The 23668-nt window shown below is 41.4% G+C and overlaps 1 protein-coding gene across 3 annotated transcripts in view; it reads right to left on the reverse strand.

The window, feature by feature from the left end:
* The window catches only part of ATP2A2 (ATPase sarcoplasmic/endoplasmic reticulum Ca2+ transporting 2), a 43421-nt gene that overhangs the window by 3658 nt on the left and 16095 nt on the right, over nt 1-23668 (reverse strand). Inside the window, exons 6-20 of one of the 3 annotated variants that reach the window (XR_004082070.1) lie at nt 17268-17348; nt 15760-15845; nt 14372-14836; nt 12031-12119; nt 8786-8888; nt 8140-8271; nt 7932-8054; nt 7495-7713; nt 6351-6686; nt 5907-6127; nt 4730-4932; nt 4482-4567; nt 3953-4086; nt 2852-2969; nt 1212-2751 (exon numbers count right to left, since the gene is read on the reverse strand). Coding sequence is in view for 2 of the 3 variants with exons in the window: in XM_005424016.2 (XP_005424073.1) it covers nt 2479-2751; nt 2852-2969; nt 3953-4086; nt 4482-4567; nt 4730-4932; nt 5907-6127; nt 6351-6686; nt 7495-7713; nt 7932-8054; nt 8140-8271; nt 8786-8888; nt 12031-12119; nt 14372-14836; nt 15760-15845; nt 17268-17348 (2669 nt within the window). In the remaining variant the exon portion in view is untranslated. Of the gene's footprint in view, nt 1-1110; nt 2752-2851; nt 2970-3952; nt 4087-4481; nt 4568-4729; nt 4933-5906; nt 6128-6350; nt 6687-7494; nt 7714-7931; nt 8055-8139; nt 8272-8785; nt 8889-12030; nt 12120-14371; nt 14837-15759; nt 15846-17267; nt 17349-23668 lie in introns of those variants that run through there. The other 2 variants (XM_014308247.2, XM_005424016.2) reach the window with 2 other exon arrangements.

The following is a 23668-nucleotide window of genomic DNA, read 5'->3' on the forward strand; positions in this document are numbered from 1 at the left end:
AGGATTCAGCGGCACTCCTGCCCTGGAAATGTCTGTCAATAGCAGGGGGAGCACACAGAACTAAGCTGCTAATTTGTTTCCAGCAAATAACACACTGGTACACACTTTGATCTCAAGGAATCCTACATCACAGGAACTGTTAGTTTTTGTTTCCAGGAACAGGGACAGGTCTCACACTGCTCATTTGTTATTGATACAGCTAAAGGCCAGTGAAGGCCAGTGGTTTCATGGAATGCAAACCCTTAGTTTGGCTCTTCCACACCAAAAAAGGGCATTTGAGGGGATTTGAATGCTCACAGTTTGGCAACACATCTGCTCCATCATCAGGTCAGCTCCTCTGAGCCACTTCAGCATCAACTCAAGTCAAAGTCTCTATAAACAAAGTATCCCAATGCAGAGGAATTTCTGATAGAGCCTCTGTGTTCTGAGGGAGCACCTCTCCACTTGAGAGCTTAAACCTAGAGAATTATGTGTGCCTGCTGGATTCCAGCTGGCAGCAAGAGAACATGGCCTGGAACCGTCCTTCCCCTCCAAGAGGGATCACAAAGCTGTTTGAATTTGGTTACTAAAGCAGACTGAGCCAGCACAAGATAACAGCACCTGCTGCTCTACAGACACAGTGACCCCAGGGCAGCTTTCAAAGACTGCCCTGTTAAGCTGAGGATGTTCTTTTGCCTTCTCAGATGGCAAATAACAAATAAGGAGCTGGTTTTGCCAGGAGCAGCACCTGCCCTTTGGGCACTGCAGGGACCAGGGAAGGGTGCTCAGCTCTGAGGGGCAGACCCTGAGTCAGAGCAGGGAAAAGCTTTGGAATAAACCAGCACCTGACCACGAGTACCAGAGAGTTTTGGACACTAAACATTCATGGTAACAGCTGTCAGGGTCTTAAGTAACAGATTTGTCTGATTTTATCTCAAACTTAAGACCAAAAGCTGTAAGACCTTGGGGCACTAAGGCTCCCAGGTGCTATAAAACAAGACCCTAAAATACACTAAACCAAAAGCAAGTGCTTTGCCTTTGGAATCAGTAATTTGAGCTTCAGACCACAAAACAAGAGTCTAAAGTGGTGATAATAATGTAGCACAGCAGAGTTTGACAAAACACAGCATGGGAATGAAGGAAATTACTATTTATTCTTCAACATGTATACAGCATATGCTATTTTACAGCAAGTCACCACTGGCAGGGTGAAATGGAAGAAAAATACTCACTTTAGTCGATGAAAGTTGGAAGGCATTGGAGAAAAACACCACAGTTAGGACTGTTAATGACTTACACATTGTTGATACAGGACTGAATTTGAAAACATGCTTTAACATTTACCGTAATAATGAAGGTGGTTAGTGCCACATTAAAATAAAAATAGTTCTATACAATATGTTCAATTTGGTCATGTGCTATTTACAGATTTTACAAAAAACACACACGAGCTTGTTACTTCAAGTCAGGCTAACAACAGGCCAGCAGAGTAACTCCATGTATACAACTGAGCATTAGTGCCCTAAGTGTAGGAAATCCAATTTCTAGCTATGCAGTGCAAGTTGTTTTTTCAGGTCTCATTGCAAATTTTGATCTTAAAAGGGGGGAAAAAAAAAGAAATAAAAAGAAAGGCTCTGACATGTGTAAAAAAGGTATTAAACCCCAACTTAAACCCTCTTTTGAATTGAAACAGATTGTGTGTGTTAAAAAGGCTTTAGACAGAAGTAGCCCTCCCTATCCCTGCATAATGGGCAACACTGGCAAAGTAAGGTCTGTTACAATAAAATACAATAGACAAATAAATAATCCTTAAAAAAAAACAACCCTATGTGTGTGGAGAGTATGGAAGAACCCCAGCAGGCTGCACCTGGAATGGCATTTTCTGCACGAGCAAGATCAGGCATACCTCATACAGAAAGTGGTGTAAACAAGGACAGTCAAGAACCGAGAGTGAGGGAAGAGGGGACCGAGAAGAAATCCTGACCCAGGGAGCAGGATTCTCTACCCAGTGCAGAAAGTTCTGCTTGTGAACAAAACCTGACTTTATGACAAATTAAGTTTGGATGATCATGCAGAAGACAAACAGTTACATGCTTTTTTAGTTTTAGACAACACACATTCATTCCCTAAAATCTGCTGCCAATTTAGTTTGATAGTGTCCGCTGGCTCAAAAAAAATTTACTTTTTTTTACATGATGAATAGACTATTGAACAGAACACTGTACATGCTTTTCATCTACAAAAAAATATTTGCATAAAATAGTGTTAGTTCTCTGTACATGTCAATGGACACTTTAACTGTGTATAAAAGAGGAATATATTGCCCCCACTGAAGTCAGAAAAAGCAAAAAACCAAAATCTAGATTATGAAACCTCCATCACCGGCAAATATGTTCATGTGAAAATTCAGCAGAAATAGACAGTTGCTCTAAACAATAAAAAAATTAAGTTAAACTTTTTTTTTTTCTCCTTTGAATGTAAAACTCGTCACCATGTCAGTCAAGACCAGAACATATCACTAAAGTTAGTGTCTGTGCTGTAAAGCCAGATAACCAGGGGCAGAGTAATGAACACAAATGGCCAGGAAACTCCTTCGGTGCATGCTGACAGAGCACAGGGTTTGGTGGCAGGCCGCACACTATCATCTTTACCAGGTTCCAGGTAGTTACGGGCCACATATTTAAGAGTTTCATCCAGCAGAATGACAGGGAGGGAGATTTTCAATACCATCAGCCACTGCGTCACGTTCAGAGGGGTGATCTGGAAGATAATCTGAAAGAAAAACCAGGGGTTACCAAGCTCCCCCTGCAGCCCCAGGCAAGGTTTTGCTCTGTCTGCAAGTTCAGGGTGGGGGGAAAGCAGGAGCACTTACTGGCAGTGGTTCCACATAAAGGATGAGGAAGTGGAGGGACATGGACAAGCAAATGGCCCCCACCAGCCAGATGTTCTCCCACGGGGGCATCCTCATCAGGGACTGGTTTTCTGACAAGCTGCAACAGAAACATGGCTCATGTGTGACTCTGACAGCAACAGGAAGCTCTGAGAACCACAAAGCAGCCTGGCACAGCACAGGGACCCCAGGCAGGAAAGAGCCCAGCACAGTTTGGATGCTGCAGCTTCAACTGGCCTGGAAGTCAGCTTAGCACAGCAGCCACCATCAGCCTCAGGTCTGTTCTTCAAAGTCTTGAGTGTTCTGTCCTGACCTAGTCTGTTCTTCTCACCATGACCCCAAAATCCTCTCCCTGGGAGGGAAAGGGAAGTATGGACATGGCAGCCTAAGAGAGCTGAGTCTACCAGGGCCCCAGATGCACCCTCTTCTGCTGGAGTTCACTGAAAGACTGACAGAGGGTCAAAACCCTTCACCTTCTTAATGCTGGCTCTTGATTCCATCTGCATTTAGGCTGTGCTGGAGAAGAGGCTGAGATCCAGAGCAGCAGATGTAGAGCAATATCTTTATGTAGGACTACCCCAGTGCACTTGTATTTCAAGTTTATTTGTTTTTAAATTAACTGACCTCTAAGCTATTTGGAGAAAAATACCCTTGACATTGTGCTATTTAGTGGTTTCCATTTATAATCTAATATTAATTGGCTAAACCCACACTCCCTTAGGGCAGGAAAAACTATTTTCCATATCTTCAGCATTCTTATTTTAGTTCTCCTTGATATCACTTTATACCAACATAGTAGGGATAATCTGATTGATTAAGCTTAGATTAAAAATAATGGAAAATATTTCAGTTGCTTGTGCTTACTAAAATACCAGAATGAATTGGCAGACTTAAAAATACACCTTATGATAAGAGATCTCAAATGTTATCTAAGAGTCTGGTAGTGCAAACAAACTGAACTCAGAAGGGAAATGTGACTCACTCTTCATTAGCTGAGCTGTTCACCAAGGATCAAATTGCACAAAAAGCAGGATTTTGGATAAGCTCTGCAGGGGCTTGGCTTTCCTGTGGGGACATACGAACCTGTTGAGAGCATTGCACATCTCTATGGTGACAAGCACAGACAGAGCCATTGTCATCGGGTACGGGGACTCAAACACCACGCAGTCCACCCCATAGAAGTCTGGATTGTCCTCCTTGCACTGCAGAAAATGGCTCTGGAACAGAACAGACACAACTCACTTCCACAGCTTGTTAACTTTTAAAATGTAAAATAGGCAACCAGGAAAAAAAAAAAACAGTATTATAGAAAGGGAAGTTTCTACTGTGACTCAAAACCAGTGCTTACAAACTTGCCTGCTTTAGAAAAATCCTCTTTAGGCTTTCACTTACAAGACAACAATTTGTCCTTGAAATTGTTAGAAGCTCAGGTATCCCACCTCTGAGCTTTCCTATCAAGACTAATTAATCATCATCAAGTTTTACAGGAACAAGTCTGAAAATGTTTAATTATACAAATTCCTGTAACCTACCAGGTTTGTACAGTCATTTCATGTGTGAAAGCAGCAGGAACCTCCCCTCTCCCCCCAAAGATATTAAACTGAGCAAATACCAGCTGGTAAAAGGAAACTTTTGGACCACCATCAGCAGCAATAAACCACCAAGCAGCAGCACCCACTGTGGCAGCACCAACGTAACCTGCAAGGAAACAAAGAGCTTTTCTCAGCACTGTGAACTGTATGTAAGACAAGACCTCAATTGCCACACTTCAAACTTCTCAAGGCCTCAAGACTTCCAGTACTGAAAAAAACATAGGCTGTAATTCATGAATTTAAAGGTAAAAAAGCCATTAGCACTTACATCCAATAGCCAGGTAACGGAAGAAGAGCCAGCCACTGATGAGGGGCTCTTTGGGGTTGCGCGGGGGCTTGTTCATGATGTCCAGGTCGGGAGGGTTGAAGCCCAGGGCAGTGGCAGGCAGACCATCGGTCACAAGGTTCACCCACAGCAGCTGGACAGGAATCAGAGCCTCAGGAAAACCCAGGGCAGCAGTCAAGAAGATACTACAAAGAAACCCAGCAGTTACAAGCTTGTTCTTGCGCATGTCAGTAACGCTTAAGCCTAAACCTGCAGCAGCACTTCTGTTCTCTCTTACCCACTGAAGATCACAAGCTGAATATTCACTATCAGAAAACTAAACACATATCCAAGAGCAAAGATTAACCGCTGGCATGTAAGCTTTGAAGCATTGTCTTCTTCTGATAACTTCAAAAATTGAAGACTTTTGACTTTAGGGTTGCTTTTTCTCCACTCTACTTGTCCGTATAGCTAAATGTCTACATACACATGGGTAAAGGACTGCAAACCACTTTCTAAAAGACATTTTGGCTCAAATAACTAACTTTAATTTCCCTAGATTATTGCTATTCCCTGCAGAAGTTTACTGAGCCTGTAACTTTCATGGCTCCAAGCCTGTGTGAATAAATAGAACACAAACAGGGGCTGCAGCAAGAGCCATATGAAGGATGACAAGAAACAAGGCAAGACAATTGCTGTGCTTTATCCCACTCTGGAAAAGGTCTGCTTTGATGGAAGGACTGTGAGGAGATCAATATTTACATTTTGTCACCAGCAATGCATTCTGTGGTGCTGGGTCACCACTGCTCCTCCCAGAGGAACACAAGACATGTTCCTGGAACCTGAGGTTAAACAAACATCTAAGCTATGCCTGGGACTATGTTATCTGAAATTCCACATCTCGTACTGTTTGATTAAGGTTTTGGTTTTCCTTCTCTAGAGAATTATTCCAATCACAGAAATAACTGGAAAGCACTACCTACTGAGCTAGAATATTCTAAGTAACACAACGTGCAACTTTTGTGGCAAGCTACAATTCTTCACTAAAGACAGGCCAGAAACATGCAGCTTCCACAGAGATCCATGGCCTGGAGAACCTCTTCCTCTGGTTTTAGTGAGAAATACTGGAAGACTCCATCATCACCACTCTAGCTCAAAGAAAAAACAAATTTAAACCTACCAAACAACTTCCCCAACATTGGAGGAGATCAGGTATCGGATGAACTGTTTCATGTTGTTATAAATTGCACGTCCTTCTTCCACAGCAGCCACAATCGTGGAGAAATTGTCATCTGCTAAAACCATTTCAGAAGCAGTTTTGGCCACTGCAGTACCAGAACCCATGGCAATTCCAATTTCTGCTTTCTTCAGTGCAGGGGCATCATTGACACCATCACCAGTCTAAAATGAGAATTCAGGGTTGGCAATGAATCAGTAAATAAGGTGGGCATTAACATACAGATCCAGAAAGGAGTTTTGCACTGGGTGTGGGTTTGGATCCTCAAAACTCACTAAATGCAGGGAAACATGGAAGCAAGTATTGTCCAGAATGGAGAATTACTCAGAGAAAGCCTAATTAGGGTTTAAACATCATTTGCCTTTCTAACCAACAACCATCACTTACCATGGCTGTGATCTCATCGAAAGACTGAAGGAACTCCACGATTTTGGATTTGTGGGAAGGCTCCACCCGGGCAAAGCAGCGGGCATGGTGACAGGCATCCCTCTGGGCAGCCAGGGACAGCTCATCAAACTCCCTGCCCGTGAAGGCTTTGGTGGACACGTCCTCATCCTCCACAAAGATCCCGATGCGGCGGCAAATGGCCACGGCCGTGCCCTTGTTGTCCCCAGTGATCATGATGACCCTGATGCCAGCCTGTCTGCACAGCTTTATGGATGAAGCCACCTCAATCCTCGGGGGATCCAGCATTCCCACGCAGCCCACAAATGTCAGGTTGGTCTGAAACAAGGTCCAGTGAGTTTTAGTGCAAGATCCTGCAGATTTCTCCTCTGGTAGCAGAGAAAGAATTGTTTTCCCTGCATGTTACAGCTGTGTTGTGACATTTAGGATAACTCCTTGTCCTGCCTTACCAAATTTTGCTTCAAATGCACTAATCTGAAGTGGAAACGTGTTCTACTTGCCAGTCTTGCAAATTCAACCTGCAAGCATTGGGTCTTTCATTTTTATCATCAGTGCCAGGAGCAGAGAGAGCACAAGCCAAAAACTCATGCAACTGTTATTACTTTTCTCCTAAATACCAGATACAGATTTCATTGGAAAATTACAGAGCAGCTAAGATGACAATCATGGACTGAGCCCTTGCAGCTGACAGCACAGAGGCAGGGAAGTGAACCTGACTCCCAGAGGGGTATGTTCCATCACAAAATCCCCAAAAAGGTCTTGTAGTTGAGCAATGCCAAACTGAAAAACCATAAAAGCTGAAACCACAATGCAATTTTTGGACTGTTTAACTGATTTCTTCTTGTGCTTTTAGCCAGAAAAAGCTACCTACTGTCAACAATTTCTTCTAAAACACAAAGTCTCTTCTTAGACTGAGCATTCCCTCCATACAAGTGGGAAACTGTTGTGTCTGACATCAAAAACACTCAGAAAATTCTCAGATGTAACTTCCTCGAGGGAATTGTTGTGTCTGATATCAAAAACACTCAGAAATAAAATTCTCAGATGTAACTTCCTCGAGGAATAATCAAACAGAAGAAGCCACCATTCTCCAGTTTGGGAGAGGAAGAAGTGCTACTGATCTTACCTCATAGTTAATGAAATTTGAGGAGTCCTCCAGATTCATTTCCTCTTTTTTGGGAGGATTGTCATGGGTTGCCAGAGCCAAGCAACGCAATGTGTCTCTGCCAGTTCCCCATTCTCTAATGACAGACATTATTTTCTGCTTAATTCCTGAGGTCAAAGGTATTTTAGCATTTCCAACACGGACATGTGTACATCTGTCAATCACACCTTCAGGAGCACCCTGCAGAGGCAAAAAGAAGAAATAATTTAGCTTAATAAATCCTTTCCATTACAACATTTGCTTAAATTACAAAGTCCATCCTCCCACTCCAAGCTGCAGTTAGTTGCACTGTAATTTTTAAGTTAGGTTAATTTTTAAATTACAGTTACACTGTCATTTTTAATTTTTAAAATACTTTGCAGCCATTCCATCACCTCTCTCTCCAGTGAGGGACTGACCTTAACAAACATTTTGCTCATGGACGTGCGGCTCGGTTTGTTCGGAGTACAATAGACAGACATAGACTTCCTGTCTCTGGAGAATTCCAGAGTGAATTCTTTCTTCATCAGTTGTTTTATCACCTTTTTAAAACAAAAAGCATAAGCTGCATTTAGGTGATGCACACTACAGAGCTGTGTCCCAGCAATGGCAGTGAGGAGGGCTCACCGAGTTGCAGGCGTTGGCGCGTTCGATTCGGGAAAGTCCCTTCAGGTCGGTGTCAAACACGTTCATCTTCTCAACCAGACACGTCAGCGCCGTCTCTGTGGCTTCTCCAACCTTTTCATAAACTCCTTTAGCCTTGAGTTAACACAAAGCAAACAAAAGCACAGGAGTTTAAACCTCACCTGGAACCTACCACAGACAAAAGCTCAAGTGTCACAACAAGGGAAAAAAAAAGCTTTACAGGATTTAATGTGGCTTATTAATAAGTAAAACTATTTTAAAAGAGCAGCTTTGAGGAGTTTGATTTGTAGGAATTTGAAGCCTTTACCCTCAAGAGCAGCAGAGAGAGATGTCAGTATTTTATCATCAAGCATTTAAGACATTTTGAGACTTGGTAGCAACCAAAAGGCAGCGAGGCAAAGCAAGAAAGCAGCACCAGGAGATCTCCAAATTACAGATTACACTTGCTGCTGGATTTGGTTCTCAGTGTTCAACAAACAAGTAATTCTCAGAATTAATACTTCAGAGGGCCTAAATACTCTCCTCCCCCCGACTAGAAGGAGATTTAGCACTGAAAGGTATTACACAGACAGATGAGAACATTTATCCTCATTCCCACACTCTCCTCTGTTCCAGGACATGAACTTACTTCATTGTAATCCAAAGAGGAATCATTGCAGAGTGCACAGATCGTTGCAAGTTCCACAAGACCATCATACTGGCTACATTTAATGAGTTTGTCATCTTTATGCCTTTCCAGAGGAAGAAAAGGAGGAGACTGAAGTTAGTTATTTAGTATTAGCATCCCATATTTTCTTCATCCTCTTTACTGCATTTCTATTTAGTACAATGCTCATTAGTTATGGATTTGGAACTATAGAAGTTGTTGGGAAGAGCAGGATTGATAAAGGGGAGCTCTGAAGTCTGGATCAGAATCATGAATGGAATGAGAAGATCACTGATGCCATCATTCCCTGAGTGACAAAACCTCACTGCTCCAGTGCCAGTGCCACAGCAGCCTGGAGAAGGGCTCAGAGATGAGCACAGGAAGGCACAGCTTGACCTTGTGCAGGGCTTGGAGGGGAGCTCCAAGCAGCAGAGGGATATTGCAGGACACCTGAGGAGTTCAGCTGCCTTCCTGCTGCACATTCTGCAGCTTTACTGCAATGCATGAGGTGCATGCACTGGGCAGGCATTAAAGCAGATTTTCCTCTTTAACTTCCTAACAACTGATTTGTATTATATGTGAGTCTCCTAAAGCCATGATCTTTTCTAGTAGTGAAACACGCTTAATAATCAATATCTCAAGGTTTCAGAGAGAGGGAAGGTACATTTTCCTGAAGTAAAGCACCATTTTGACATCACAAGAAAGAAGCAACTTCTCTGCTTTCACACTTGGAAACAGTGAATTGATTCCTTTTCTGGAACATTCCCAGACTTCTACAGCAAGCACAAGAGAATGAAGACAGTGCTCAATACTGTTATCTTCCCCTAGCAAAATTACCATGACAGAGGTAATAGAGAACATCTTTTATTAAAGCTCTGAAGGAGGGGGGAAAAGGTCTGATGGTGGAAAGATGTGGATCATTACTCTAAGAATTCACAACACAGACTATGACATGTCCCATTATGTAAGTTTTTGTTCACTTGTGGTACTGCAAACAAATTCCATTGTTGTGTAACAAAGCACGAGAACAAAAAGAATCTTAAGGAAACAAGTATGAAGTATGTTTTTAATGTTTCATCTGGCAGATAATCCTACACCCATAGGCTGTGGCTTTAAAGTCCAGCTCTCAGGCTGTCACTTTATCCATCCCACCCAAAACTTCCGTTTTCACCTGTTTTGAACTCAACACCAGCTTATTGCAATATTCATAATTTGTTATACCAGGGTGTGTTTTTTTACAGCCCTCTTTTTTGTGTTCCTTATCAACAGTTTCTGAAGAACAATGCAGAGCCCAAGGTGCTGGGATCAGTTCTGGATAAAGGAATTTTTTTTCCTTACAGCTTCAGGTTTTTCAAGATGAACTCATCTGAAGGTCAGATGCAACCTGCCAGCTTTTGCTGCAGCTCTTAATTATTGTTGGGTTTCTGCTGTCAGTTTGCAGTAAGACTGAGTGTGCTGAGACATGGCAAAATTACTCCAAACTCTGACAATCTCCCATTATCCCTGGAAAACAAATCAGTATGAAATCTGGGAGGTTTTTAGTAAGAAATATTTGTGATTTTATATTCTCAATGAATAGGGGAAAGTTAGGTATGATATATTTTAACAGTAAGTGAAGAATTACTGATTTTGTGCAAGAACACTTAATGGTTATAAAAGGAATAGGCTGTGGAAGCCCACAGTGTCTGAAGACCTGTCAGAAATGGTTCATATCTGGAGCAGGTCCTGCTCTGGGGCAGTGCAATGGATTAATTCCTCCTTATCCTGCCCCCAACTCCATTTTCAGTGACAGTTTGCAATCCAAGGTGAAGTCAGTCACCTTACTTAAAATCCCTCCAAAGCCACTGCTTTAAAAGCTGTCCATAAATGCAGAAATAAACCAGCCCTCAGGGTTGGAGCTGAGCTGAGTTTCCCTGTGCTCCAGTAAGAGCCTTTCTGAGGCAATTTCCCTCTCTCAGAATCCTTTGTATCCCCAAATGAAGTGAGTTTAACACGCTTGTTCACATTCCCTCAACTTCAGCAAGTGAAAACAGCACATTAACAAACATTGCTGTCTGTCTCATTATCCCCCACATCTGTCACCACACTCTATTTTATTATTTTGTTTATCTGGAGCTCTTCTGAGCCCAGCTAAAGTGCAATAGGCTGGGAATTTTGCAAGGTCTGGAGTCACCTTGTCTAAGCAAATGCTGCCTCCTCCTGAAATGAAAGCAGAAGCTTTTGACAGCAATTAGCTTTGAAAGAAAAAAGAGAACTGGGGAATTAAGATTTCCAGCTGGTGGGAACACCAGGGTCTTAACTGCTATGGAAATTAAACAGAGATAATCATTATTGAGATGGGCAGGATTGCAGGAGTCAGAGGCACACGAGTGGAACTGCACAAGGCTGAGATGTTTACAATAACTGAAATTAAATCCACACCATCCACAGCAGAATTCTACTCTGCAAGTGAAACTGAATTGATAAGGTTATAGAACACATGGAGGACTGATCAAATAAAAGGAGCTGCAGCAACCCAGCAAAAAGAGGCTTTTCTTCAAGAAGCAGAGTCCTAAAAATTCCTGAAGTTTCCAGGATGATTCCAGGATGAGCCACTTACCTCACTAGTACAGACTTGCAGCTGATAAAGTAAACCAAACCTCATTCCTTTCCTAAAGGACTGGGTTTAACAGCAGCTCAAATAGCAAAGGCTGGGACAAACACCAACAGATGCACCAATGAACTACTGAGGGCCAGGGACTGGAATTTACAGTCAATTTAAGAGGTGACTCCAACACATTCAGAAGATGCCTCAGAAAAAACAACTTCCCCATTCTCTGAGGCAGAGAAATTGGAAACACTGAGCTCACAGATTAGCAGATGCTCACCTCTTCAGATTTACCCCGTTTTTAAATAAAAAAAGTAAATCTCACTTAAAAGCCCTGAGATAGTTAATCTCAGTCCAGGAAGATTTCCATAAAATAAATCCTCTCTACCCCTTACTAATTTTTAGATTAACAAGGGAACATTACAATACTGGAAACTTTTTATGTTTTATGGAGGTTTACTTTCCTACAATTTATCTTTGTTTTCCTGTTTATTGCTTCCTCCCCAGCCCTTCAGAGTGCATTCTCACTGGCTGACCTCTCACTTACTAACAATCACTGGTATTACATGCATCCCTTTTCTAGACTGAGTAACAGCAAATGCATGAACAGACAAATGTTTAACTTGCACAGAACACTTACACTTCTCCCATGGGAGCATATGTTGAACCAGTTACAGTAAATTCATTCAGAGAGCAGCTGTCTCCTTCTACTCTGTCCAGGATAAACATCTGAAATTAGAGAGTTAGAAGTGTTACTACCTTTGAACAATAATTAAAGCAAGAGATTTAAACAGGCCTTGGGCAAGAAGGTACAAGAGGCAAGTTCAGTCTGAGTAAACAAACCAGACAAGACCTGATTCTGTGCACTTGGATCCCACATATGTTTGAACAGCTCCATACACTGAAGCACAAAGTACAGGGAACAGCCCTGTGCCTACAGAGCTCTGAAAAACAGAGCTGAAAACCACAGAACTGAGTACACTGCAGCTGGGAAAACCATTCACACACCACCTGACAATCCCCACTAGATCCAAGCTCTTCCTAAGCTTCACACCTGTGAAATAATTCTCATGTGACACAAACCATGAATTAATGCTCTGTTTTGGAATAGTCAAACACAGCTCACTGGACACTGTCAGCTTGGACACTGACAATTTAGAAGAACTGAGATCTAAGAGGTGAGGTTTCAGCAAGAGGCAGACTGTGGCCAGTTTCTCTTAATACCACCCTTAAATGAAAGTGTTTCCTGTCCTGGTTTCCAGCTACAAGTCACTTTACCACATGGGACACTGGGAGTTTAAACCAATCAGCCAATTCAAGTGCTCTTCTAGCACTGGTGAAATGAAATTTTCAAATTCAGACACCAATCTGAAGGATGCAGTTGTACCTCTAAGAGATCTGCAACTCAGTCTTTCGTTTCCTTTCTAGGAGAGCTGCAGGCAGAATCTCATCTGAGAGGATGGAGATAAAAACCACAGTGCCTGAAGCTCTCTTACTCTCATGGCTTGTAGGAGAAGCACTGGAAAAGATAATTTCTCACTAACTGATGGTGTATCCTAATGGAACTTCTGATCCACTGGTTAGCAAAGGCCATTTTGTCACATCACATTTTAGCAATGTCCTCCTCTCTCATCATTGTGTGCCCTCTGTTTTAGACAAGCATCCTCACAAAACACAGCCCAGTAAAATAAACTCATTGTCACAGGTATTAGAATTTTGCTACATTTTTGAAAACTTCAATTTATGTTCTTTTGCAGCCCTCAGAGGTTAACAAGGAACCAAGTTGTGCTGGACAAGATCTAAAACATTTAGCCCTCTAAATAAGGAGCAGAGCATTTTGAGCTTTTAAATAAACACAACTTAAATGATGAGTTAACCAGGGAAGCCTCCTGCTTTTGGCATCTGCAGGATGAAAAAATCCCTGCAAAGACTAGGGCAGTTATGCAACTCTACTGCAAGTAACCTCCTCTGGAATACTGATGAGCAGCTGCTTTGTGTCTCTTAGGTATAAATACTACGATACTTAAGGAAGTAGAACAAGTCAACCACCAATTAGGAAGAAAAAGCCATCAATCACATGAGAACAAAGTGCTTAGGGCTTACAAACTTTCACCACTGGTGTGCAGAGCCCAACATGCACACATTTGGAATTCTAACCCAATGTAATGAGGCTCTGGACATTGCATGCTGGAGTTCTTGTGCCACTGAACATCTAAAGTTACTAAACAGAAGAATTCAGTGTTTTCTCCATTAAATCCCTACACAGAAGGGCAAACTGGCAACTGAACATGCATTATATTAAGTGACCATCAGTAAAAGTCCCAAATGAGCCAACACTAGACAGAACACTGGGGGGAAGGGAGGAGAGGCACAGAACTCATGCTTACCTAAAAATACACCAGCATTGAAGATGACCCTGGCAATGCTGGTGACAGGGTCAACTGCACCTCAAGCTGCCAGATTAGTCAGTGTTGCACACTGAGAACACTGCAGTGATCCCCATCAGACCAGCAAAGCTACTGAAGGTAAGATAACCAAATAAAGGTGGAACCACTCAGGAGTGAAAATACCTTTGATAGTCAAAGTTACTGCAGTAAGTCTCCTTTTCTCACATTAAGTTTCTCCACCATTGTTGTCTTTCTCAATTGAAGAGGCAACTGTTTGACGCTTACACACAGCCTGTTCTACAGTGTAACTTTCTAAAAAAAGGCATAAATCACACCAAAGAATTACCAGTAACCCAAAAGGCTCACAGGCAAGTCAATGGAAAGCTGCTTACAAACAACCCTCTCCTCCATGAGTGTGGGTACAGCTATTTTTGGCCATGACTAAAAAAGGAAAGAGACAAAAGATTTCAAGACTACACAGCGGAAAACTGAATTCAAAGTGGAGGCTTATCTTGGGAAAATAGAGCAGGATTTTGGTGATATGAGAACTGAAAGAGCCAGGATCAGGAGAACAGGAGCAGCCGTGGGACGTACCCTGCACACGGACATCTGGTTGGTGGTCAGCGTCCCCGTCTTGTCGGAGCAGATCACCGAGGTGCAGCCCAGGGTCTCCACAGAGGGCAGGCTCCTGACAATGGCGTTCTTCTTGGCCATCCTGCGTGTGCCCAGCGCCAGGCAGGTGGTGATGACAGCAGGGAGGCCCTCGGGGATGGCGGCCACGGCCAGGGCCACGGCGATCTTGAAGTAGTAGATGGCACCGCGGATCCAGGAGCCGCCGTGCACGGGGTCGTTGAAGTGGCCGATGTTGATGATCCACACGGCGATGCAGATCAGGGAGATCACCTTGGACAGCTGCTCCCCGAACTCGTCCAGCTTCTGCTGCAGGGGGGTTCTCTCCTGCTCCGTCGCCACCATCTCGTCGCGGATTTTCCCGATTTCAGTGTTTACCCCTGTGGCAATAACCACCCCCATGGCCTTCCCAGCAGCAATGTTTGTACCCTGAGGTAAAGGACAGCAGGGAAAACTTGGAGTCAGTTTACAAACAGGTTCTGTGGGGTGAGTTTCTTATGTTTAGTTTTAATTTAACCAAAAAAAAGCCCCAAACCAAAACAAAAAGACACCACAAAAACCCCTCAAACCAAACCACCTCATACAAGTTCAGACTGTGCTTCAGCCACGATATGGAAAAGGGTAAAGAGGAAGAGGATGACACTGCCTGTATCTGTAAGGGAACACTCCAGGGTGGAATTTCTGCTCCCAGAACAGGCTCAAAGCAAGTCAGTATTGATCTCTCACAAACCCAGCTGCTGAGCAAGCAGCATGTGTGTTTCAACTGGAATACTGAATGTGCTTTACCTCTCTTTTTTTTTTTTAATTAGGGCTCTATTTTGTTAGAAAATATTACTCTATGAGTAATAGATGTGTTCTCTGGGGCTCCCTGTGTGAACATATTTAACATGGAAAGGAACAGCAAAATTAAGCTGCCAGCAAAAAGTCATTCTCTTATCTGAAAGACATTTAATCCTTCCTTCAAATAAATGGAACTATTTCATTCCTATACAGAAAGCCAGTTCTCAACTTCAGCTACACAACACCACAATTTGTGTGGGCTCTTATCACACTGAAGAACTATCATTGCAGAAAAACTGAAAGTGTGTGTGCTCCACCCTGCAAGACCTCCTTGTGAAGGACAAAAATAATTTTCCTCATACAGACTGGTTTCATCCAGCATCTTCCCCTGAGGACAGCTTTCATTAGCAGTTAATTTAGTTCAATGTGTATGGAGACACACATAGAGATATGTACAGAGAACATAGCAAAGTCATGCAGCTTTTGGGGGAAGACCTGAAGTTTTGCACTTTTTTTATCAGCTTCAGTGTTATTTTATACATGTTTTGAAAACCTCAAAGTAAATTACTTACAGAAAAGAGCATGTTCTTCTTGTCTTGATTTACAGCACGAGGATCAGGCACAGGGTCCGTGTGCTTAATAACAGACACAGATTCACCTAAAATAAAGATGAAAGTCTTAAGAAGAGATTTTCTATCTGGAGTCCTGAGGGAATAAAAAATTTATAATCGTCAGCTCTGAAATTTTTAGGATGTCAAAATTCTTTCCTCAAATGATCTTAATTTAATTGTTTAAGTGAAACAGGAAACATTTCAGTTGGCCAAGGAAACAGAATGTTTGCCTTTTAGCAAAAACTCTGTATCAGTTTCTACAAGCATGTCACACAGGTACAGAAAGGTTCTTTTTCTTTAAAAGCAGATGTTCACTGCTACACCAGATTTCACAAGGTGGTGCTCTCAGCTTCAGCACTGAGTTACAGTACTTTGTGTAAGCTCAAGAGAGCCAAAGCTTCCTTCCTTTAAAAGGATTTTGTTGAGCAGCATCTCAGACCTCAGTCTCGTTTTATCCAACAGGAGGCTGAAGCATCAACTTGGCTGAAAACAGCAAAGGCTTCCATTAAAACAAGAATTCTATTCCTTAAATAAAGGCAAGGAACAGTCTCTTTTTACAGAATTCTGATGGGCTATTTCTACTTATTCCAGCAGCTTTGCAGGCATGGAGTGCGTCCATTTTCCTATGCTAAACATAAGTAAAGCTTGATCAGTCTTGTGCTATTCAGGATCTGTGGTGAGAAACTCTGGAGCCCATTTCAAGACAGATTCAAGGATGAAAAATAGGCTCCCTATGAATACTTTACTGTTTTAAAATTCAGAGCTAGTTAACAATAATTTATGCTACCAAAACAGGCAGACAGATCTCCATGTCCCAGCTGAAAGAAAACTGTTGTAGCATGCTTGGTTGATTCTCAGCTTCTTTCCTATATTCAGAAGTGCTGCTACTTTGTTTTGTTTTCAACAAATCTGAAAAGGGCTCTAAAAATAGTTCCTGCATTTGAGGGCTGGTACCAGAAAACACACGAATGTGTGTGCACAGAATTTGAGCAAATAAGGCTCGAGTGCACTGAGTCTTTAGTGGCAGCAGCTTAAAAGCTGCCAGCATTGCAAAAATTGTTCTGTGCTGTTGCAGAAGACATTTAGTAAGATTTACATACTTTCAGGCTGGAGTGGTGACATGATGTTCAAACCTAGAAGACTCCGTGAACTAGATGAGAAATCCCTTTTTTTTTTTTTTTTCAAATTTTAATTTTCCACAATTTGCTTGTGTCTGTTGGGGAAAGGGGAAGGCCAAAAAAGCATTACAAGACTCAGTAAGAATGTTCATCCCACTAAAGGGAAAACAAAGCCAATGATGAAGCAACACATTCAGTCACTCTAGAAGTTACCAGATGAGAAATTTACTGCACTTGAATGCAGAGAGCTTCAATAGCTGCAGGCTTGTTTCTAATGGATCATTGCAAATAAATGGTGAGAAGGTACTTTCAATTATGCACATAATTACATGAAAGTCACAGAAACTGTACCTGTGAGAATTGACTGGTCTACCCTTAGAGTTGTAGATTTGATAGAAGTAATTCTTATATCAGCAAGAACCTTGTCTCCAACTACAAAGAAATGACAAGACAAAGTCAGAATTTTGCTGTTTGAGAGATGACTAACCAAGTGTCCCTTCCCTTCATCAACCAGAAAAAATGACTTTCCAGTTACTGCACAGATGACTGAGATCACCAGCAGTTTACTGCAGTATTCCCATTTTCTGAATATCCAATACACCTTGGCAATTCAGACTTGCCCCTACCTAACCTCCAAGAAAGAAGCTGTAAATCACTGGATTGTTTTTCTAACCACATGGCCACTTGAAAGAAAAGGGAAAACATTCTCAAGAGCAAGATATCAATTTCAGAAGACATATTTATAAACAATCAAAACCCGTAGCTAAGGTGAACCAAGTTCCCTTTTCAGAACAACTGGTCCTGCAGAATCTTTTAGTTGTTTTCTCTATGCCCAAAGTGAGTCCTCTGCTCTCCAAAAATCACATTATCCACATCTATTTATTTAGAAAACTAAAAGAAGTTGTATTTTCCTTTTCTTTGGCACCAATTGTGAGGATAACATGCTTCTGCAAATATGCTCTTGTAATGTTACACTTTGAATGCTGCCAGATGTTTCAGAGTTGGAAGTTAACCTCAGATCACACAGTAGCTTTATTTTCCAGTAATGCTGCTCTATTAAATAACCACAATCCATGTTCCAGTTACAATTTTCACAGATCTCTGTTGTGTTTATCTTGTCATGCACATTTCTACTTTGCAAAAGAGAATACTGAAGAAAAAAACCAAACAAACAAAACAACCCATAAACAACAAAACATCCACTAACAAGTGCTTGAGACACCAAGGCAGCAGATGATAAAAGTTAACACCACACTCCTAAAAATGGCAGTGATAAATCCAGTTGTCAGCTGAGCTCCAGCATCCCCAACATCTCAACATTATCTTCTCCCTTCCTACTTCCTCTTACTCAGCTTTTCCGAGTTTTTAAGAAAAAAACCAAAGCTCTACCATTTTGTGCAAATAAATAGCTTCATGCAAATGAACTTGCTAAAGCACATTAATGAGGCACATTTCTGATTCACATGGAAGAGTTCTACATTCTGCATGTCAATATTGCTAATTAACACATGATTGAACACTCCTAATGTAATTTAACACTGCAAGCATTCAAGTGTCAGCTATATTATTATAAAATAATGCAAAGAAATAAAGAAGGGTGAATAACTAACTAAAGACAGCTGATCTTTTCAGTAGGTGGAATCTGTGTCCCAGCAGTGAAATTAAAATAAGCTGCAATTCCTGCAGGAACTGCTTATGCAATCAGCAGCAATAATGCACATTAAAAAATAATATCATGAAAAGCTCTACAGTGGTGTCACAGCCTTGGCTCATCCAAGCCCTCACACCCTGGAGTGTAAAACTGTGGAACAAAACCCTGAAGAGGAGAACGAAGTGCTACTTCAAACGTTAGGAAAACTTGTCCCATGTGACTTCCTGTAAATTCAGAGTAACTCCAACCACTAAAACCAGCAAAAGTTTGTGTAGTTTTGTCTGTAGAGTTAGATGTGTGTTTTTGTGAGCGTGTGTATATGAAGGGACAAAAATCCAGCCACAAATGTGTCATTATACCATGTGAATACTAATTTAAGCCACAATGCCCTTGAGCAGCAGGAGAAAATAGCCTTAGACAAATGGTGACCTAGGCCAAAAAAGGCAAAACTATTCAATTGCTCTCCTGGTGTCCTGAGCAGGGTTATTTGCAGACACAGGAGCAGCTGCTCTGCAGATAGGGCTGGACAGGCCAAGCCCTCAGAGCAACCTGCACAAACATCCCCAGAGCCCTGCAGAACTGCAGCCAGCACGGGCAGCACCGGGGGAGATACAGAACACAAAAAAGAAGCTGACAAAAAAACAATCTTAGAACTTTCAGGCAACTGGACAGAACATATGGCAAAGCTCACAAGTGATTTTCTAACCTACTTCTGAACTGCTCCAAGTGGTTCAAACTCAATATTCACAAGACTTAAAATACTTGGAGAGACCCCTCTAACAGACTGTTGATATTCAACATCAGTATTTCCATGAAAATACTACTGCTGTTATCAATTGCCTGAATCTCCAGAACTGAAGTGTTAAATTTATTATGACAGTACAGCTTTATTAATTTATCTCAATGATTTAAGGTAAGACACACGATTCACTCACCCTCTCTGACTGGGAAAGCTGTAGTAAAATATTCAAGGCATTTCCAATAGGCAGGAAAGCTGTATGTCAGGGTCAATTACAGAGACATTTTAAACAGCTCTTTGCAAAATAACAACTATGAGACTAAGTCATTTATTGTCTTGAATATACTTTCAAGAGCACAACTGAAATGGAATATAAATAGGAAGCCATCCTATGACAGAGAGGAACCACAGGAAACTTTCAGTGCGCAGCGTACCACAGATCTCATCTACAAAGAGAAGGCTTTTTAAACATATACTTTAAAACAGGGAAAAAAATGGGAGGTGGTTGTTGTTTTTTGGGAGGCTTTTAAAAATTCACATAATTCAGTCCACAGAACCAATGGAAGTAATACCCAAGGTTTGAAAGAAATGAGGAAGTGATTATGTGTTTGCGTTGCTCAGCACAGAGCTGCTACAGTAAATGATGTAATTCCATAGTCTGCCATCTAAAATAAAAAGTCAGTTGCAGAAGTATTTTCATCCATTATTTCAACCCAAGTTTTTAATCCTAAATAGTCCCTTGATTTCTAAAACAGCTCTGAAGAAATAAAATAAGCTGCTTTCAAAACTGCCCAGGTACGTGATCTGAAACACAATGTAGGAAATACAAAACTACTGATTAAAACAGCCCCAGCAGCTACAGCACTGACTGCTGTCTGGAGGAGGGAGAAGGGTTTGGTTTGAATCATTACAGCTTTACCCACAGAATCCTTTTACTCACGCACAGAATTCTAGAATTTTAATACAGAGCTTCAGCACACAATAAATGAGTCTGTGTAAAAACAACCTGGTCGTGACAGGGGGTTAAAAAAGATAAATATCCGTTTTATTTAACTGTGCATGAGTGAACACTGAAACAGACAATTTACAATTTCTACTCCTTGGTAGAAAAACTGGAGCAGTACTTTGTAGCAACATGAATTTAAAATTTATGTCAGTCGCTTCTTAACTGTAAACAGGGCAAATTTAGTACTTTCAAATACTGGGTTCTGCAGCCACCCAACCAGCAATGCTCCCTTCCACAATTCCCCCAGATTGCATCCAACACACTCCAGCCTTTCCTCTCAGGTTCAAAGCCCTTCTCTTGCTGCTCCCAGGGCTGTGACAGTGTTGTGGGTCAAGTCCCCCCTTATGAACAATCACTGACAGATATTTGATTTTTACACAGTCCAACCCTGCTTCTCCACAGACTTGTCCCAAACTGACTTCAAGTATAGAATGTGTGATTAAGCAACCTGAGTCCCAGTTTTATCCTTGGCACTGACCAAGCCCTACAGTGAAATGATCAACTCATTACCTGGGTGTTTCATTTGAGCTCTGATATCCCCTTCAATACTTTACCAGTTTCCAGCAGAGCAATAAAATTAAATATTTCATTTCAGAATTCTGTCAGACAATGGTTAGAGACACTCCCTGGGAGACCTCTACAGCTAAAATACAATATTAATTTTGCAGGCTGTGGCAGTCTGTGCTTTAAGCAGCCCAGGAAGATGGGCAGAAGTGATGGGACACATTCTATGAACAATGAAGGTGGAGGGAAAATAACTGTTAAAGCTGAGTGGATTTCAAGTCCCTTGTATTTTTAGTTACTTCTGGGTGCTAACAAAGAACCTCAGACTACAAAAGGACCATACTCACCTTTCAAGACTCAAATTATGAGACCATATCTCAATACAGTCTATTGAGATCCACATTCCAGATTTCCTAATCAAAACTGCTGGTGGCAGTGGGCTCAGGAAGCCACATTAACTGTACCCCAAAAGCCACTATGCTATAGAACAGTCCCCAGAATAAAACTGAGGTTTGAGATGTGTACTTTGAACACCAATATCACCTCTGTTAACTCTGACCCCTCACATCCCTGGAGACCTGCTCAGGTTTACAGGCAGGGACATTATAAAAAGTTTTGCTTCTTTTTTATGTTAATGTGTTACAAGAACAATTCCTCTTCTTAGCTAAGAAAGTGATCTGTTTGCAGCGAGTCCCTCTTTGTGATCACCACAAATGAAAGTAATTCTTCCTGTAGATACCAGGAGCTGTTCATACACCCCATGTACCTCACACTTTATTTATGTTTATCATTAACCAAAGCCAGCACCACCCTGGATCTGCTATCAGCACACTGGGGGTTGGAACTGGACTTTATTGTAATCAAGATTATCAGCACAGCTCCAATCATTCCATAGTTGAACAGTTTTTGAACACAAACAGTTCCTGAAACTGTGTAAAAGCATCCCCAAATGAACTGCCACAAACCACCAAATTTTAAGAATTAAAGTGAATAGATTTAAAAGAACAGATAAGGGATGCTACACACTTCAATCAACAGAGCTGAGGATTTTCTGAGTGTTGAATTGAGTATTGCTGGGGACAGTAATATTTAAAGCTCACACCTGAATAGAATGGTTTGCTTTAAATAAAAGCAAACCATTCTATTCAGTGCTTTTATTTAGAGCTGCTCCAGCAGAACTGGTTTTTGTATTAAACTTCCTGAACACAAGCTCAGCTCCTCTTCCCCACTTGTACACAGACAATCTCATTGTGCTTGATTTCCTTAGACCACCAGAAACACAATTTTTCTTCCACAGTAACAGCTTTTTACGTATTTAACACTTCCTGAACAGGGCATAATAAAATGGTACCAAAAATCAGAAGCTCTACAAAACAGGAACATAACTGAGTCCAGCTACACTTTCATACAAGGCCAAGAATGTCAAACTGTCAAAATTAGAAGAGAGATTATGAATCAAATTTTAAGTCTGAGTTTCCACTCCAAACCAGGAAGGTAAAATTTATTTTCCATCGAGACAGATTACACCAGCAAAGGTCCAAGAGTTGTAACCATAGCAGTAAAACAGCACTTGCTCTCACTAACAAGGTGACAGTACAACACATTTAAATTCATTCTTTGCATTAGACAACGTGCATGAAACAGCCTCTATCATCCACCTTCTGCATTCTGGGCAGGCAGAAAATATTCCCAGAGCTTACTGTGCAGTGTATGCAAGGTGTGAGCATCCCAACCCAGGAACTGTTCAAGGTAGAGATAAAGAAAAATTTAAACAACACATATCTATTGTTTTCTTATAAAGGAAAGCCAAAAGGACAGAAAAATCTTTGCTTTCTGGGAGCAGAGTATTTCCAGGTCAAAACTGAGGGTTTAGAGAAATGGAGATATTGTGTTAAACACTACACAAGACTCAAATTTTTCTTAATCTTGTTTCTTTTCATTCTCTAAAAACAGACTTGTCATTCTCTCTGAAGAGGGCACCAGAACATTAGGTAAGATGTGCTGATGGACAGGGACCCTGCTTCTAAGTCTGCACTAATTTCTAAACCACATTTGTCTAGTTTTAGCTTTTAATTAGTGGATCTATTTATACCACTGCCTACTAGATGGAAAACTCTTGTGATCAGCCTACAAAAACATCTAATAGCAGAAAGAACAGACTGGTAAGTTAAGCTTCAACTTAAGCCTGGTCAGGTAGAGAACAACAACTTCTGCACACCAAAGCTCAAGTCCTGTTTCCAACTTATGCTGCATCTGGGAAACAGAATCAAAAGTCAGAAGTCTGCAAGTGCAAAAAGTTTCAAGTGCAAGTTTTCTTTAGCCTTAAAAAAACCCAAAAACAAAAGACCACAAAAAAAGAGCTTCCTTTGCCAGGCTAATACAGTAGTAACTGAACATTGTCTTATGTCCAAACTTTTGTTCAGTACTATTTTTGTCCTTCTAATAAAACCCACTCAGTATCAGCTCTGTCAGAGTACAGAGTATCAGGTATGTTCTCAATTTTCAAGCAACTAAACCAGAATTAGTTTTGCTATTTTTACCAAACAGTTTGGTAACTCTGAAGGAAAATGCTATAAGAATTGGGGTAAAAATTGGCAATGTGTTTTGCAATATTTCCAATGTGTGTTAACAGTGACACAAGTTTAGGCTGTGCCCTGAGCTGAACCTCACATAACCCCAGCCTCCAGTGAAGTATGGAATGGAGTTTGGACTGTGTCTGGTTATCCCCAAGCTGCCTCTCATGTGCTGGCCAAAATGTTCACTGAAGCTCACAGATTTATGCACTTCTTGTACATGTATTTATTAACCACTGATCTTACATTCCTCTCTTTTCTGGTTCAAAAGCAATACTT

The sequence above is a fragment of the Geospiza fortis genome, unplaced genomic scaffold (genome assembly GCF_000277835.1).
Source record: "Geospiza fortis unplaced genomic scaffold, GeoFor_1.0 scaffold145, whole genome shotgun sequence".
Lineage (NCBI taxonomy): Eukaryota > Metazoa > Chordata > Aves > Passeriformes > Thraupidae > Geospiza > Geospiza fortis.